Here is a 19,768-nt window from a genome sequence, read left to right as displayed (position 1 = left end):
AAGTTGCAAGCAACTGTGCCGACAAATAGGGGAAGAGGATGAGCGGGGCTGAGCCACTTTCCATCGCAGCTGATTTTCAGTCTGTAATTGTGGGAATTGATTAATGTCTTAATATCATTTAATAAAGAAAATGCACATATAGGCATCCCAATCTAATTATAGTTATAAGAAAAAAAGCCATCAAGCCAATGAAAGTTTTAAAACTGTTAAAATGTGATCCTATCTGTATCTAAGTCATAAAAAGGTAACTTCTAAAGTTAGTTTTAGAAAATAGCATAAAACAATGGAAATTACCATCTCTATGTTAAATAAATGTTTTTTTACAGTCAAGGTCACCGATGGATAAAGTATGTTAGCCAGCTAGTTGTGACATCCTTGATCAATCACTTTCCATATGTGTTAATCAGATCTGTGCTGGAACTAGGAGATATTTTGGCTCATTCCTGTATCAAAAATATGTATTCTTGGGAAGTCTTGCTTGAAAAGTCTCCTTCAGATATTATTATGGAATTTCAGTTGGAATGTAGTCAGAACTCTGACCCGGGTCTCTTTGAGCCATTTTGCTGTTGATTTACTCCTGTGTTTATGTGATCCAACTTTCTGAGTTCCAGATCACAAACTCACAACCTGACATTTTACTAGAGAATCTCATACTAAAAATTAAAATTTATTGATTCTTAAGTTTTTGCAAGCTATCCCGCCTCTAAAGCAGCCCCATAACATCCCACCATTCTTCACAGTTGGTATATTGCTTTTGTACTGGAATGTGGTGTATCGTATTCTCCAAACATAATGCTGATTGTAGACTCATGTATAGAGATGTTTTAAAGTTTAAGATATGCCTGCAGATTCTAAGCAGCCACACTAAAGTTCTTTGTCGTCTATCTCAGAAGTGTACCTTACACCCTCACACTGAACTTTGTATTCAGCCTCCTCCAAGAAAGAGCAGCATTGTGCTGACTTTCCCTTATTTATATTTGTCCTTCCTGACCATAGATAGATGGAGTCCCACACCTTTAAAAATCTATTTGTAATCCTTTCCAATCCTATGAGTTTCAATAATTCTTCTGAGATGTTCTAAAATCTCTTTCAATTAAACCATAGTGCACATCAGTAGAACCATGTTGTAAAAATAAACAGGTAACCATATTATTTTTTTATTTTTACAGCAGAGCAGGCCAATTCTACACCTTAATGACTAGAGCACCTTACCCATTGATTGAAATACTTGGCTCTCAATACTCTGTTGTCAATCTCTCATTCTCCCCAAGGTTCATCTACTTTTTTCATCAATGACCTTGATTATTAAAAGCATTTTTAACACAGATATCATATATCATGTAAAATCTTGTGAAAGTTGTTAGTTTAATAAAATTGTCTTTATTCGTTTTAACAAATTAAATACAGATTTGATCGCACGAAAACCATTTGTGCAAAAATTCTGATGTTTCCTAAGGTTCAGCAACATTTTCTCACGGCTATACTTACATTATATGGACAAAGTTTGTGGGCACCTGACCATGTGGGCTTGTTAGACATCCCATTCCAAGTTCATGGACGTTAAAGTGGTTGTAAACCCTTCCATATACCCAATGAAGGGACTATCCTCAGGTGATACACAGAGATTAAACAAATCCTGCTACACAAGTTGTATCTGTCTATCTGCAGTCTTCTCTACATCCATTCATTCAAAGTCCTGAATTTATAAGCTTGGCTGAGAGTTCAGAAAAAGGAGGAGGAGAGCTGAAGTTACACTCTGCGAGGAGGAGGAGAGCTCTAAGCCCTTGTACACACGGTCGGATATTCCGATGGACAATGTCCGATAGGACCATGTTGTCGGATAATCCGACTGTGTGTGGGCTCCATCGGACTGTTTCCATCGGAGTATCCGACGGACCAAGTTTTCCAACTTGTCTATAAAATTTTCTGACAACATGCTCCGATCGGACTTTGTCTGATCATGTGTTGAGAATTCCGATCGGACAAAGTGCCACGCATGCGCAGATCAAATTCCTAGACCAAAGCTATTGGCTACTAGCCTGAATGTAGTCCGGTCGTAACGAAATAATGTCATCACGTTAAGTACGATCGGATTTTCTGACAACTTTGTCCGACTGTGTGTATGCAACAGTTTCGGACAAAATCCGTCTGACAAAATCCGACGGATTTGTTTGTGGAAATGTCCGACCGTGTGTACAAGGGCTAAGAGCTGATTGGAGGGAAGAGGCACCCTCCCCCCCTTCACACAGGAACAAAGCTGAGGCTGTAAATCAGCTGGAGCTCCCTCTCCTGTCACCATTTTTCTCTTGGTGTCAGGAAAACTTGTCAGAAGCAATTCATGCTGATAGCAGAGGAACGAAGCAGCAGACAGAAATGAGACTTAGTATGTTTAATTAAGACAAGTACACACTATAGACAATATGCTTTGTTCATATTTCATGTCTAAGGTTTACAACCACTTTTACTGCTTGCCAACCAGCCGCTGTCATTATACTGCGGCAGGTCGGCATGATGAAGTGAGCCATTGTAGCTATATGTTGGCTCCTTTAAGCGAAATAGCAGGCACGCTCTCAGCCGGAGGCGCTCGCAGGCGCCTGCTGCACTGTGGGGGTGCCGATGCTTGTGGTGATGGTCATGATGCCCGCCGGCCACGAGCGATCGCGGGCATGAGAGGCAGGACTGGGACGTCTGTGTGTAAACACACAAATCCCTGTTCTCTTCTGTGTGGAGAGACAGATTGTGAGTTCCTAATAGCTAGGAACCGCGATCTGTCATCCCATCTAGTCAGTCCCCTCCCCCTACAGTTAGAACACACAGTCAGGGAACATGGTTAACCCCTTGATCGCCCCCTAGTGTTAACCCCTTCCCTGCCAGTTGATTGATGTATAATTGTCAGTCATCCCAAAAATGTCCGATGTGTCCGCCATAATGTCGCAGTCACAATACAAATCGCCGCCATTGCTAGTAAAAAAATAATAAAAATGTCATAAATCTATGCCCTATTTTGTAGACGCTATAACTTTTGTGCAAACCAATCAATATACACTTATTGTGATTTTTTTTTTTTTTTTTTTAACAAAAATATGTAGAAGAATACATATCAGCCTAAACTGAGAAAAAAAATTGGCTTTAAAAAAAAAAAATTGGGATATTTATTATAGCAAAAAGTACAAAATATTGTGTTTTTTTTCAAAATTGACGCTCTTTTTTTGTTTATAGCGCAAAAAATAAAAACCGCACGGATGATCAAATACCACCAAAAGAAAGCTCTATATAAAGAAAGGACGTCAATTTTGTTTGGATAAAGTGTCGCACGACCGCACAATTGTCAGTTAAAGCGACACAGTGCGGTAACGCAAAAAATGCTCTGGTCATTGAGCAGCCAATTCTTTCGGGGTTGAAGTGGTTAAAGTGTGATGAAAGAAAAACTTTTTTTGATATCGATACCTTGGTGAAAAGTTAGAACCACTGTCACGTTTTATATTGCTTTATGTGCCCCCATTAGGGAGATTCTAATTTGTTTCATTGTTTCTTTATAATTGTCCTGAGCAAAAACGTCACTGGGATTAAAAGTGAGGGTAAATTCTAACATTTTTAACTTTCAAAGAACAAGAGTAGAGGGTAATCCTCCAATGGCTATACTTGCTCCTGTGGCAACTGTCTGAGCCCTTGTACACACGGTTGGACATTCCGACGGAAAATGTCCGATCGGACCATGTTGTCGGATAATCCAACCGTGTGTGGGCTCCATCGGACTGTTTCCGTCGGAATATCCGACGGACAAAGTTTTAGAGCTGGGCTATAAAACTTTCCTACAACATGATCCGATCGGACATTGTCTGATTGTGTGTAGAGAATTCCGATCGGACAAACTGCCACGCATGCTCAGATCAAATTCCTAGACCAAAGCTATTGGCTACTAGCCTGAACGTAGTCCCATCGTAACTAAATAACATCATCACGTTACGTACGATCGGATTGTCCGACAACTTTGTCCGACCGTGTGTATGCAACACAAGTTTCAGACAAAATCCATCTGACAAAATCCAACGGATTTTGTTGTCGGAATGTCCGACCGTGGGCTGAGAGTGGTTTCTTCTCAAAGGTGTTCAGGAGGACTGAGATCAGGGCTTTGTGCAGGCCACTTGAGTTCCCCTGCACAGACTTATGAAATCATTTTATTATGGACTTTACGTCTTGCACAAGAACTCAATAGTTTGGAGAGGTGTCCACATAACTTTGTTAATATAGTGTATTACCAATGAAGGCATAGGTATTAACTATGCCTATTAGATGCCAATCATCCAACAAATTTCATTGTATTTAGATACTATTTTGGCAGTCTACAGGGTACAAAAATGGTTACTTAGGGACTTGCATGTTAATTCAGCTGAAAATTGTCAATTGATGATCCAAGGGTTCTCTGTTGTAAAGTAGCTATAATATTACTGTGTTTAAACATTACATAGTGTTGTATGTGGAATAAAAAATATGTTTACAAGCTTGTGTAATAATGTGCAACCATCATATGTATTTACAGTACCTCTGAAGCAACACAGCCCCTTAATGTTGAGTAACATGGGTGAAATCTGATGGCTACAAATGGACAGAATTCTTCGACATTCCTATAGCTGGGTTAAGTTCCTCTTGGTTAGTGACATGTATGTATAGTAAGTAATGTATATCAGTCTGCATTGTTTGGCGTGTAGTTTAAGGAAAGGTTGGTAATCTGAGGTAAGGAATCGTTATGAGCAGGGGAGTCTGCGTGGGTAGCAAAGGGGGAAGCGATAGCAATAGCAGCAGAGGTATGAGCACACAGCTGGAGGGTCCTTACCACATTTTGAGAGCTTCCCACTGAGATACTCCATACAGTTATTTGGGTCTGAACAGCACAAGGGGAAAAACAGGGTGGGGGACATGAACCAAACATTCCCACACAAAACGCACCCCCCCCCCCCCCACATTTCCATTACACCATATATGTTCTTGTTGCAGTATGTGTGTGACTACTGCAAGCTCTGAGGTAGCATAATAGTGCAAGCTTATAGGGTAACATGGTGGAAGCAAACATTTTGTGGGAACCTACTTATATGACAGACAGTATACTTGCACAATCGGACAATTTTTCAAACATTTTAGAAATGATAGCCTGTATGTTCATTGAGAACAGCCATTTTCACTGTAATATAGATTAGATCTCTCATTGAACAGTGACGCCCATAGTTCACGGTGAAATAACAGACTGGAAATTCATTTAACCCACAATATTGCTGAATTTAGTGTATAGTTGTGGGAGAACCCATGTCAAAGAATGAAGAGGCTGCCTTTAGTAAATGTATCATCTCAAAGTGTCTGCCCACACATCATTCATATTCTCTTGGAACTCTGATGTTCGGTAATGTTATCTATTTTGTTGGGACATTGGGGTAATAAAATAACACACTAGGCAGAAACTATTAAATGTTATGATAATGAGAATGTGAGATGGATTAGAGTCTCCAAGTCAACCAGTGAAGGTTAGACACAAGAAGTGCACATATTACATTGGAATTACATGGCTGCCAACAATGTTCAACTTCAAGGGACACTATTTCTGAATTGCTGTTTTTAAGCTCAGTGTGACCATACTGCTTTGGTGAACCGTAGGCCCTTTATACACAAATAGAAAATTTGAAAGTGTCATTACACCAAAAATTCATACTCCTTCTATTGCTAGATACTGGAGAATTAAATCATCTGACAGCTTTTTTTTTTTTTTAAATCCACGAGGACTTTATTGGTTCTCTGCATTTGAGTTCTCAAAACTGCACAACTGCTGTGGCCATAACAGAATGTCGTACTCTTCCTGCTGGATTTAGTTATTTGATTTAGCTTAAGGAGTAAAGATGAGCTTGAGAGTGTTGAGATCTTAATCTGGAACCACCCGTGTGAGCCTGCCAAGAAGCTGTCACCTGTACTGGGTTAATCATAAGCGGCCAAGGCACGCCTCGCCTCGCAGCTGCACATATACATGCCCCTTTTATACACGTGACTGTGGCCCATTTCGGTCACAGCTTCCTGGTTCAACTAGGATCTGAACTCACCTGAGCTTATTCCTATGGAGAATGCCTCAGGAAGAGAAGGAACCATCAAAGGTGGGCAAGAACACTCAAATGCCAATGTGGACAGCAACATAAATGATGACAGGGATATCTCAGTATATAAAATATGATACTTGGATTGAATAGAGAGGTATTAGAACCCCTGTCAGTATTATTGCTGTCTGTGCCCCTGTTGGGGATATTTACCTTCTTTATTTCTCCTGTTTACATTATTTTAGGTTGTCCCCAGAAAAGTAATAGAGGGGAAATTTTCCAATGGTTACACTAGTTCTGGTGACCTGAGGGTCCCCAAGAATTCATTTAATTTGCAGGGATTTCCTCTCACTTCCTGTTTGGCTATGGGACAGGAAGTGAAGGGAAATATCTGCAATGGGACACAGATGACGGAAATAATCTGCCAGAGGTTGTAACCATCCCCTACTCCAGGGGTAGGCAACCTCGGCCCTCCATCTGTGGTGAAACTACAAAGCCCATCATGCTTCTGCTTCTAGGAGTCATGCCTGTGATTGTCAGGGTCTTGCAATGTCAGGGTCTTGGACTTCTCACCACAACTGGAGGGCCGAAGTTGCCTACCCCAGCCCTACTCTATCCAAATTGGAAAAAAAAACATTTTGCCTATAGTTACACTTTAAGGTTGTGTGCCAACTACTGTTGCACTCCACTTGATAGACTTTAGATGTGTTCACTTTGAATACTTGTGCACAATCATGTGCACATAAAATAAATAAATGGGAATTTGTTTTTCACATGAATGGGTTATTAAAGTCTACATTTAGGTCCCATATCTGATGACCAGTGGGAGTTGGCACTAATTTAATTTAATTCATGTTTTATGGAGAAGCCCCAAACTCCACCTTTATTGGTGAGGTCTTATTATCACTATAAATTCAGTTTTTCAGGCAAACTTGACAGAATACCTTGGTATCTGCCTTCTAAGTATGGTAGATGAATCCTCATTGCCTGAAAACACCTTGCCTTGAATAGACTATTACAATAGCCTGGAGGAGCACAGCATAAGCTGTTCTGATGTACCCTCCGCTAATGCTATGTTTTTCTTGTGTGTGGTAGAGCTTTTAAATACTGATCTCTTAAGATATCGATCAGAGGAAGTTGAGAATTCGGTATGATTATGGTTTCATTGCACCATAGAGTCTACAAATGGGATATTCGTTTTTAGTGTCTTAGCCCATGCCCACAATATCTCATTCAATTTTATTTTTATTTTTTGTAATACAGATTACATATTTTTTATGTTGGTATTATTCTTATTACCCACTACGATTAAACCAATATGTACATGGGCTGTGTGTATGTTTTGTGTTTACTGCTCTTATTAAAAAATGTCAATAAAAAATATATCTGATTAAAAAAAAAAAAGTCCACATTGAATTACTTGTGTATTAATTTATTTATTAAGTATTAAATTCAGTCCCCATATCTCATAGGACCTATTCACAGTAGCTCTTTGTATTGGAGCACAGATCTAAAGTTGGATTCACACCACATGTGTTGTGTTTAGCACACACTGCCATGCCCTAAATGCTCTTGTGTTGCATTGTACTGACTTTTCAATGGCTCCCAAATGTACAATAAGCTACAGTAGCTGCGCATTGTTGTATTCTGCACCGAACAAAAAATTTTTTTTTTTTTTTTTTTTTTAGGTGCATTTCCAGCCTATTCAAAAGAAATGGGGTTCCTTAAGGTAGCAAGACACCACACAAAAATACCTGTGTTATTGCAGAGCATAGTGTGAGCTGGCCCTATCTGACCCAGTCCATATAACTGATCTTGTATGGCCTTACATGGATAGATATTTCAAACTTAGAACCATCCCTGGAATTTGAAGAGAGTTGGCAGCCATGGAATTAAAACTACATTTATCAATGTGTCTAAAAGATAAATGGTCTCAGGAAGTTGGCAAATTTACAAAAACGAGCGCAAAGAAAAATGGTGTGAAATTTAGAGCAACCAATAAAGTTTCATCTTGGTTGCAGTGAGTAACAGCTTCACCTTTTATGTAATTAATCCCCTACAGTACCTAGATCAACCAATCAGATTCTTCTTTTCCTTTGTGAAATAAATTATGAATCTGATTGTTTGCTATGAGCAACAAAAATTGTCTGACTACATGGAAGGCAGCACATGTTTGCATGATATCATTTGTTCATTAGCCAACTGACAAACTCAGGAAATTCTTAAAGGAAGCCTGCAGTGAAAGATGTAAGCAATTCATCTCTTTTCCTAAATGCTGGTCGCCTGGCTGTCTCTGGCTTCAATATTTTTTGAGTCACTGATCCACAACAATCATGCAGCAAATGAAGTCAAACAAGGTCAGAACTCGTATTCTGAATTCTTGTTTCTGGACAGTAACTAAGAAAGAAATTAATCATAAAAGCCAAACAACAAGCTTTTTCAGAAGTTAAAATCAGCAGTGTCAGTCTGTTTGCCCTGAGTTCAAATCCTGGCCCCATCCTTTCCCACTTCCTACACTATAAATGAGGCTTCGAAGGTGGTGACAATGAAGCCATGAAATGCTATAGGCAGCATCACTGCATACACTGGGATCCTATACACAGTAGTCATAGGACCAAATTCTTAGGCATTTGGATAGGTTTGGCATAGGGCTATACAGCAGTTTTAATCTATTACTACTAAGAGATTTAGTTAGTTAACTCATATATGACTATTCTTTACCATACTGGAGATTTTTCTTTTCAGTTTCTCTTCTCTTCAAAATATTTTTGTTCTAAAGAATAGGAGGACTCTAATGCTGCGTACACACGAGCGGATTTTCTGTCGGAAAAATCTTGGATGGTCACACAAAAGTTTGTTGAACTTTCGACTGTCAAGAACACAGTGATGTACAACACTACGATGAGCCGAGAAAATTAAGTTCAATGCTTCCGAGCATGCGTCAAATTGTTTCCGAGCATGCGTAGGAATTCTGCGCGTCGGAATTTGTACAGGCAATTGGAATTTCAGATCAGAACTTTTACCGACCTAAAAATTGAGAATCTGCTCTCAGTCTTTTGCTGGTTGGAATTCGGCCAGCAAAGCAAAAGTCTGATGGAGCATACACATGGTCACATTTTCGGACCAAAATTCCTCATCGGTCTTTTACTAGCCGAATTTCCGATCGTTTGTACGCGGCATAAGGCTCGGTTCATATTTTTGCTTTGCAAGAAGGTGTGCATAAGCACATCATTTGCATTGGTGCGATGTGGTGCCATTCATTCTAAATGGCACCACGAATTAACTTGCCTCTAGACATCAGGTTAAGTGCAGTGCAATGCACCAACATTGCATGCATGCCTATTTTCTAGAACTTAGAGGTGTGTTGCCAGTTCATTTTTTTTTTTTTTTTTAATGGGTTGTGTAACGCAGTGCACCCCAGCCACTATAAGTGTGAACTGAACCTTTTAAGTTGACTTTTTGAAATTAATAAAAAGCTTCTATAACCAGATGTCTAACGGTACTAATTGGTAAATCCACTAAATAGCATTTAGTGGAAGTGAGTTATGTGAGTTTTTCAGTGTAACGTGTCACCACTTTCAAGCTTCACTGCCTTGGTGTAGAGGACTTTCCATAAAAGTGTCCAGCGCATTACAATTCCCCTGTGTTTTAGTAATAAACATAATGCTGTAAAGAAATAAGGAGAGGTTTTATAGGAGTCATGTCCTATGCCTACTCAATACCTGTAGGCCTTTGTAGTAGGGTAAAGAGGGTGGGAGGGGTCATAGTTTCCTGAACCTTTAAAGCCCAAGTAAAGTCACAGAAATATATATTCAGTGAGGGACATTGTGTATACAGCCTCCATTTCCTAGTCCTTCTCCACTTTCAGGTTATAGCAGTAACACAGAGTGTGCTAATATAATTGGGCAATGTAACAGGCACTCTAATGACCAGCTCTGCCCAGAGCACTTCATAATTTAACCTGAACTGGTTAGACACCCCCACTATTCCCTAACATTACTAGTGTGTTATCTCTATTGTAATAAGGAATGTGGCCATTACTTATTTATACCAGTAGAGAGCACAAATGAGTGGGCAGCCAGGATGTTTATTTACACCAAGAGAAAAATTTGTTTTATGGCATATTCAGCTACAAATCAGCTATAATTAATAATATATAGTAGTACAGGACTGGGGGGTTGGTGTGAGACATCAGTTGGGCTTTAGTTTTTTTTCTTGATCCACATCATCTCCTTTTGGGAAAAGTATTGTGGGACAGTTGCCATCATTATAGAGTGTGGATTTCCACAAGAGGAAGGTGGGAACGGATTTAGTTTGGATGTATACACACTAATAACAAGAGTAATGTGAATAGTAAACTTCTGAATAGGTCCCTGAGTGGGAAGCAAGGGACCCAAAGAAGGGTACCCTTCAAATCCAGGAGCCTTGAAAGGAATCTAGTTTGGAGAAAAACACTGAGTAGCAAAAAATTTAGTGCGGTACATAGTAGACCCTTTCTAAGGTTCAAGATTGACCGATCCTTCTTTCCACTGAAAACACTGGACTGTACACTGATTTATTGTGCTTAAAGTACTTATATTTCATATGACGTTGGGGTGGAGACTAATACTCCTATGACCCTTGTACGAAAATGATTGTTCTGGCTTATTGTTATTGTTCTTCCTCATAGACATCAATCAAAAAAAAAGGGAAAACACTGATTGCTGCCAAACCGAGTTGAGATCTGTGCCAGAGCTATTGCCTGCCCACTTTTTCCAGTATGCATTAAATCTTCATACTTTTTTCCTAGTATTATTACTAACTGTTATTCAGCACCTTAGAAGATCTTCTGAGCAGAAATTTCTCAGGAGAACCAACCATCACAGATCATGGTAACGTGTAAAGTGGAATTCTGGTATAGGGAAAGGTTTAGAAGTCTGGGATAGTGGATTTAACATAAATCCTCAAAAATTCCCTTTAACCTCCCAAAATACAGGGTAGCTGTCTCTCTTATGCTCTTCCTTTGTAGCACACTGTTTGCTATAAAGTGACAGGGGCCCCCCAATGCAGACAAAGAGAGTTGTAGGATGGCAAGGCCTAAAAGTGCATGGTGACAATAGTACAATGGGAAATATTTACACAGAAAACTCAACTCACACTCCTCTACTTAATGCATCCATCACCTTAAAAGCTGACCAATGTCATCCAATGCCCCTACACGATGCAGTACCTGCTAATATCTCTTCTATGTGACAGCATGATAACATTTTATGCTTATTTACCAGTTCTAATAATTTAAAGTAATCTCTTAAACCAGAATGTATACTGTTGTAACTTAGTAGAATAGATTCAGCCAAGAATAGTGAAGGCAACGTCACATCACAGGATTACTTTGATGCAATTTCATTTTAAAACCTATGTGACCTGGACTGAAGCTGATAACTACTGTGGAACTTATTCCTTTGTTGCTGAAGTATTTTCCTTCTACAGTGTGAATTGGACTCAATCGGAGCACGTGTCCAAAGACCCAGAAAAGGGTGCTCTGGTACTGGTAAGAGGCTAACATCATTCAAGTTAATCTGTTGTCTGCTGGGAACTGTTGTGCGTTCTTCAAAAGCCCCAACTTTGGGGGCCAACTTTTTTCCCCATCAATCACAGGTCAGTGGGATAAAACTGGGACTCTAATAGCAAGTTAGCACTGTCTTTATATACTATTGCTAGGTAAATGCAGTTCAGTTCTGTTAATTACTGTTTCTTAGAATACAACAAGTGTTTAACCATATTTCTCAGAGTATTGGTATTGTAATATTGATTGATAGTATAAGTACACTTGCTAATAATTTCTACTTTTAATCTATGCTTAGCAAATAGATTCTTTAAAATATCCCATGGCAGTGTTGCCAACCGCCCGTAGATTTACGGGCAGCCCGTAAATTTAAGCCCTTTTTCGGGCTGCCTGTCAAAGTCCGTTAAGTGCACCAGTGCCTGTAAAAAAGATGGGTGTGAGCCGACCACGCAATGGCGCTTGAGCTGTTCCGAAGCCGGCCGGGCTCGGGAAAGCTCGTACGCGCTTAGCGCCAGCCGGTGAGGACACTAACTCAGAGGAGGAGGAAGAGGAGGAGAGTGAAGCTGGGGGAGATATTATCCATAGTATAAAGGGGAGAGAGAGAGAGAGAGAGGAGGATGTTACTGGGAGCCCCAAGAGGCAGAAGCCATGCCATGCAGGGGACATAGACTGATGTGCTCTGTCCACCATCCATCATATTACTTCTCCAGTCCACATCAGTGTGCTGTGTCCTCCTCCTATGCCCCTTTCACCTCTCCACAGGTCAGGGCAGCACAGTGCTGCCCTGACCTATGGAAAGGTGAAAGGGGCAAAGGAGGAGGACACAGCACACTGATGATGTGGACTGGAGAAATAATATGATGGTGGACAGAGAAGGAAGCTACTGTGAGGGGGTGAGGAGGACACCATCATGTCTGCAGCCTCTGTCCACATCCTGTAGTATGTCCGCAGCCTCTGTCCACCTCCTGTAGTATGTCCCCAGCCTCTGTCCACCTCCTGTAGTATGTCCGCAGCCTCTGTCCACCTCCTGTAGTATGTCCGCAGCCTCTGTCCACCTCCTGTAGTATGTCCAAAGCCTCTGTCCACCTTCTGTAGTATGTCCGCAGCCTCTGTCCACCTCCTGTAGTATGTCCAAAGCCTCTGTTCACCTTCTGTATTATGTCCGCAGCCCCTGTCCACCTCCTGTAGTATGTCCGCAGCCTCTGTCCACCTCCTGTAGTATGTCCGCAGCCTCTGTCCACCTCCTGTAGTATGTCCGCAGCCTCTGTCCTCCTCCTGTATCCTGTCTGCAGCCTCTGTCCACCTCTTGTATCATGTCTGCAGCCTCTGACTATCTCTTGTCTTTTATCATGTCTGCAGTCTCTGAGGGGATCCTAAAAAGGAGTCTAGAGTGGGAGCGCCACCGGAATGGGGTTTACGGAAAGAGACAGACTGTGTGGACTGTGGAGAGGAGACTATTGAATAAAACCGGACCCATCTGACTGAGCCCTGCATGGCGCACCTGAGAGGTCAGTGACAGCGCTGCCAGGCCAGTTGGATGGGGGGTCACTGATGTAAGGGGGCAGTGAATACAATAATGTAAGGGGGCACTGATATAAAGGTTCCCCTCTATATTAGTAATCCCCCCCCCCTTACCTTAACGTATTCACTCTGCGGAAGGTGGTCTCTGGTCACCATCCTGCGGATTGATGTAAGGGAGAACTCTGTGCTGGCTGGGTTATAGTATCCTGACCTTCATGAAAATTGAGAAATATGTTTTTTGACTTTTGTTTAACTTAAACACATTGCTAATAGCACTAGCTATGTGTTTATAGTTCAAATATTGATATTTGCACTGTTTAGCACTAAAAACAGTCATTTTAGGTACTTTTTTTTACAGTGTCAGAATTTTTTTTTAGCTCCGTCAGTAAATTTTATGATTTTTTGCCAGTAAAAAATTGGTGCTCTTTGTAAATTTTGGCGTTCTGCCAGTAAATTTCACTTCGGAGGGTTGGCAACACTGTCCCATGGTCCGTCAGTAAGTGCTGGGTGAGCGAGGTGTGTTATCTTCATGTGTGCAGAGAAATTACAAAACAATTCAGTAGCTCCCTGGGGGATAGTGCTACGCTTTCATTAGGCTGTCTCCATATTAAAGAAAAATCAGTACACGTCTTCAGCTTAAAGTGGAAGTAAACCTTCCTATCATTTTCAGCCAAGGAAGCTGCAATCTTGGCCTCTGTTTGATCTGCAACTGCCATGGAGCTGCACATGTGATCAGTCATGACACCAGCCATTAGATGGTTTGACAGTTTGGTTAAAGGCACAACCAATTTGACAGTTACATTCACTGAACTTTTTTAAAAAAACTGTTAAATCAATGGGTTTACTTTCGCTTTAAGTGTGGTATGATACTCTACCCTATCCCAAAATAACAGAGTTGGACATGGCGATTTTTTGGAAAACAAACTACTTGTGTAATAGAGTGGTGTACATCTCCACTGATACTATACTGTATGTTAAACATAAGTACCAAATTCCAGTATAGAAGCACATGGTGGATTCTGTTTAGTAAAAATTGATTACACAGGCCCTGAATCATTTGTTTTGCAAGCTGAATGGCAGAGTTTGTTATGGAAGGTTAAAGGCCCCAATTGCACTTATGCATGTGCATTATTGCATGTCACAAAGGGCGCATCATAAGTCAAAATAATTAGATTTTCATGGGTCGGCACTTCAAAAAATGCGCACACAGGCGCCACTGAAAACAAATTTTTTTGTAATGCAATCTATATTGCATAGCTGTATATGAGGCCTAACTATATTTCTATTGACTGCTCACATCTACAATAATTTTATGTTAATTGAGAGATTTAATCGCTTAGTGCTTTGTCCACATCTAAAGATCATTGGCTGCATCATAAACCAATAAGTTACAGAAAGTACCAAATTATTAACGATTCGGTTCTCCCAAAATTTCAGCTTTGTTAGCAGGTTAAACCTAGCAAGAACGCTTACGCTTCTCAAAATGAACCTCCATTTTGCCCATGCAGGCTAAAGCAGAATGTCCACTTTAGTGCTAGCCCCACCAGCAACCTATACTTATGTTTACTTTACTTCTCCAATGATCCATTTGGCCACTGGGAGCAACCATTTTCTTGCAGGGGATGCCTGAAATCTGATTTGTATCTTAGGCAGACTTCTGGGAAAATTGGGGAGCCAATCACACAAGCAGAAAATGGGATGGGTGGGGGTGGTCAGTACACACTCTATGTGCAGAACAACTCCAGGTAGCCATATTGCACCGCATTTACAGAAAACTACAGGGGATGCAGATTGAAAAGGAAAGGTGATTTTTAATAACATTCAATTACAATATAACTTGTCTCACAATTTTATACGCTATATTATTTCTTCTTTATTTGGTATTTTGTTCCCCATGAAAGTGGAGTTACCCTTTAAAGTGAGCATAGCTTTGCTCTGTATGGGCAAAGTACAGGTTCATTTTGAGCACCCTGGTAGCAAGTTCTTTGTTCCTGAACTCCCAGCTCCACTAAATATCTATTGATATTATAGAAAGGCCTTACACTTCCTGTTGGAATTCTCTTTTACAACAGGAAGATTAAGACTACCCCAGTTATAGAGGTCAAATTTGGCCTCTCTGATGGATTCAATAAGCACTATAAGGAGCCACTGAGTGAATCAACCTACCACCATTGACCATTTAATAATGTCTTTTTTTTTACCCCTTTAGCGGATTCTCACCTGATAGCTGCAGTACAGACGGCTGTTCGTGTGAGCTCAAGAGCTGAGTCTGAATTGTTTCCACCACCCGTTTAAACCTTCTGCTGGGACCTAGGACAGAGAAAAAGCATGGCTTTGGTTAACGACCTCACAGAATGTCTTCAGCAACCAAACACCTAAAACATAAAAACTAGAACAGTGTTGTTAAATATTTCCTCCAGTACCACTACAAGGGCATAACTGCACTGTGTCCTTGTAGGAGCACAGGTGTTCATAAAGTGACCTGGAAAAACATACACTGTGAAGAGGTACTTGAAGAAAAGTTTGCAGAAAAATTCAACTGATGCTTCACCCAATTTGGATGTAGATGCAACTTAAAGATGAATTCCAAGTATGGCAACTTTTACATAGTTAAGGCCCGTACACACGGTCGGACTTTTTGACAACAAACATGCAAATTAGCTGTTTTGGAGCAACATCCGACTGTGTGTACGCTCCATCGGACAAACTTTTTCTGTTTTCATCGGACTTTTGTTGGCTGTGCGAACGGACAAACTTTCTGGCAACAAAAGTCCGATGGAGCAAAGTCCTACCGTGTGTACGCAAAAGCATCGGACTTTTGTACAAGGTACAAACACGCATGCTCAGAACCATTGCAAACGATCAGACTACAATACAGAAGTTGACCAAAGGTGGCGCTGGAGTCATTGAACGTCCTCTTTTGAAGCGGCGTCAGTACGTTGTGACGTCATTACGTTCGTGTTTGTTGTCAAAAAGTCCGACCGTGTGTATGCAATACAAACTTGTGGACAACACACTTTGTACAAAAGTCCACGGAAAAGTTTGTACAAGTCCGACCGTGTGTATGGGGCTTTACAATGATTTACTAAAACTGTAGAGTAAAAAATCTTGTGCAGCTGTGCATGGTAGTCAATCAGCTTCTAAATTCAGCTTGTTCAATTAAAGTGTTACTAAAATCAATTTTTTTTTCATTTAAAATAACAAACATGTTATACTTACCTGCTCTGTGTGGTGGTTTTGTACAGAGCAGCCCAGATCCTCCTCTTCTCGCATCCCTGGTCGGCTGATCACGGCCCTTTACCACGTGATCGGCTGTCAGCCAATGACAGCTGATCACATGATGCAAACAGAAGCCAGTCATCAGCTTTTTTTTCCCACACGCTGACAGTGCGAGGAGAAAGTCTGCTTCTGTAAAAGGGCCAGCGGTCCCACACAGTCACCAGCATGCTGCTAACCAGTGCCCACAATACCATCTACCAGTGCCCATCAGTACTGCAAACCAGTGCCCATCAGTGCTGCCTACCAGTGCAATCTATCAGTCCCCCTTCAGTGCCACCTATAAGTGCAGCCTCATCAGTGCCCACCAGTCCGCCTCATCAGTACCTCCTTATCATTCCTTATCTGTGCAGCCTTAGCACAGATCATGCTAAATTGTAACCATGTGAAATTATTATCATTTGCTTCACACAAATAGAGCTTTCTTTTGGTGGTATTTAATCACTCATGGGTTTATTTTTTCCTTAAAAAAAAAAGTTTCTCTTAGTTTCTGTCAGTAAATTCTGTAAATAAGTAATTTTTCTCCTTCGCTGATGGGCGCTGATGAGGTAGCATTAATGGCCACTGATAGGCTGCACTGATGGGCACTGATGATATGGCACTTATGGGCACTGATAAAGCGGCACTTATGGACACTGATTAGGTGGCACTGATCAGGAGGCATGAATATGCCACACTTATGGGCACTGATAGGTGGCACCGATATGTGGCCCTGATGAGCACTGATAGGCAGCACAGATGGGTGGCACTGGGCACAGATAGGCAGCACTGGTGGGCACAGATAGGCAGCACTGGTGGGCACAGGTAGGCAGCACTGATGGGTGGCACTGATGGGCAGCAGTGATGAGCATTGATGGCAGCAGTGATGAGCATTGATGGGCAGCAGTGATAGCCAGCACGGACTGGCATCACTAATGGCCACTGATTGCTGGTACTGATTGATAGCAATTGTGGGCACTGTTTGGCACTAATTGCTGGCAGTGGTGGGCAATCATTGCTGCCACTGGTGGGCACTTAATTGTAATCAGGGCACTGATGATCAGTGCCCTGATTACATACCTAGCTGTCCCCTGTGAGGAGATGCCACTGATCGGCTCTCCTCTCCTTACACTCTGTCAGCGTGAGAGGAGGAGTGGCAATTAATGGCATCTCTGTGTTTACATGTGACCGGCTCTGATTGGACACAGGCGATCACAAGGTTAAAGAGCCGCAGCACTAGATGTAAGGAGGGGCTCCGCTGCTGGGGACACCAGATGTAAGGAGAGGCTCTGCTGCTAGGGACACCTGATGTACGGAGGGGCTCCGCTGCCAGGGACACCTGATTTAAGGAGGGGCTCTGCTGCTGGGGACACTGATATAAGGATGGGCTCCGCTGCTAGGGACACTGATATAAGGAGGGGTTCCGCTGGGGGCACCTGATGTAAGGATGGACTCCGCTGGGGGCACCTGATGTAAGGACGGACTCCACTGGGGGCAACTGATGTAAGGACGGACTCCACTGGGGGCAACTGATGTAAGGACGGACTCCACTTCTGGGCACTCCTGATGTAAGGAGGGGCTCCGCTGCTGGGAACATTGATGTAAGGATGGGCTCCACTGGAGGCGCCTGATGTAAGGACAGACTCTGCTGGGGGCCCCTGATGGAAGTACAGACTCCGCTGGGGGCACCTGGTGGCAGGTGACATGCTCAGGGCTCCCACTGATTCTGCATTATGGTGAGTTGAATGATTTCATTTTATATTGCAATGTAATAATAGAAATAATGCGCTTCAATCATCCTGGCACCATACCAACCTTGGTGCTGAGATGATTGAAGTGCTAACACCAAATGTTTGGAGTATCTTTATGTGCTGATTGTTAAACTTTCTGAAATACACATATTTCTATTCTGATGTAGGATCTGGGCCTGCTATCTCTCCCTCTCTCCCTCCATCCCTTGTTTATCTCAGAGTCTAACCGCACCCCCTTTGAGCCACTCCCCCTTAAGTCACTTTGCCTGACGCATTATCTGGTACCCGCTATGCCACGCCTCTGAACGAATGCAACGCCTCTTAATTATAATAAGACTTCACCTACAGGCAAAAAAGTGTCCCTATATATTTATTTACAACATTGGCAACTCTGGTATATGTGCTTAGTAAGCAAGTGGTTAATGCATAGAATGCATCAAGATGAAATACCTTCTGACCTTACAACCACTTTAAGTCTTAAAAAATAAATAAAAAATTGGTCTCTGTGCAGAGCTGCACCAGATTTTGCACTTTCCAGTTTTAGTAAATCAACTCCATTGGTCCATCCTTGACCACTTTTAAATATGTATGTACCATGCCTGTGGGATCCCTATAGAAGCTGGAAATCAGTGTAGTCAGCCTAAGCACTACTGCAGAGATCTCCACTAGCTTCCGGGTCCCATGCTGTGCAGCTGCCCTGCTGCATACTGTAGACTTGGTGAATGAACACTCAGACCCGTTTCACACCACACCACCGATAGCGTGGGCGGTAAAATACTGCTATTTTTAGCTGCGTTTTACCGCCGAATTTGCGGCGCATTTGGCCACTAGCGGGGCGCTTTTACCCCCGCTAGCGGCCGTGAAAGGGTTAAAATCGCCGGCAATACGCCGCAATAGCTGCGTTTTGCCGGCGGTATTACAGCGCTGCCCCATTGATTTCAATGGGGAGCAGCGGTGGAGGAGCGGTAAACACACCACTCCTTCACCGCTCCAAAGAAGCTGCTGGCAGGACTTTTTTGTGACGTCCTGCCAGCACACCGCTGTAGTGTGAAAGCCCTCGGGGCTTTCAGACTACAGACAATGGTGCAGCTTCTTTAGGGCGTTTTGCAGGCGCTATTTCTAACGCTATAGCGCCTGCAAAACGCCCTGGTGTGAAAGGGGTCTTAATGAATGCAAAGTACTGTCTTGTTGGATGAGGTGGAGGTCCTGACGTCACCTTTCTGTCTCTTCAGCTAGCCCAATTAGGAAACACTTTACATTATGGTTTAGCCACCAAACTACATGTATTTGTTTTTCTGTGTGAAGGAGGTTGAATTCAAATGTTTTTATGCTATATTCTCTGCAGTTTAAACATGTGTTTGTGGAAAATACCGCATTATGACCACTAGATGGTACTGACCATCATAAGAAATTATATTTGCACAATTGAATTGCAGAGCGTTAATGGGGTTGTAATGTCTCATTTAACCACTTAAGGACAGCCTCATGCCGATATTCATCGGCAGAATGCCACGGCTGGGCACAAGCACGTACAGGTACGTTGCCCTTTAACTTTTGCGCAAACCAATAAACGCTTATTGTGATTTTTTTTTACCAAAAATATGTAGAAGAATACGTATAGG

At 41.9% G+C, this 19,768-nt stretch overlaps 1 protein-coding gene across 5 annotated transcripts in view; it reads right to left on the bottom strand.

Annotated features, from left to right (window-relative positions):
* BRSK2 (BR serine/threonine kinase 2) overlaps positions 1–19,768 on the bottom strand; it is a 263,246-nt gene that overhangs the window by 12,730 nt on the left and 230,748 nt on the right. For 3 of the 5 annotated variants that reach the window (XM_077460493.1, XM_077460501.1, XM_077460524.1), the window contains exons 18-19: positions 15,361–15,450; positions 4,835–4,882 (exon numbers count right to left, since the gene is read on the bottom strand). In XM_077460493.1, the coding sequence (XP_077316619.1) occupies positions 4,835–4,882; positions 15,361–15,450 (138 nt within the window). The remainder of the gene's footprint in view (positions 1–4,834; positions 4,883–15,360; positions 15,451–19,768) is intronic. The other 2 variants (XM_077460510.1, XM_077460516.1) reach the window with 1 other exon arrangement.

The sequence above is a fragment of the Lithobates pipiens genome, unplaced genomic scaffold, assembly GCF_037356315.1.
Source record: "Lithobates pipiens isolate NorthernLeopardFrog02 unplaced genomic scaffold, aLitPip1_a1.2 Scaffold_10, whole genome shotgun sequence".
Classification (NCBI taxonomy): Eukaryota; Metazoa; Chordata; class Amphibia; order Anura; family Ranidae; genus Lithobates; species Lithobates pipiens.
This window is presented reverse-complemented; position numbering and strand designations above follow the sequence as displayed.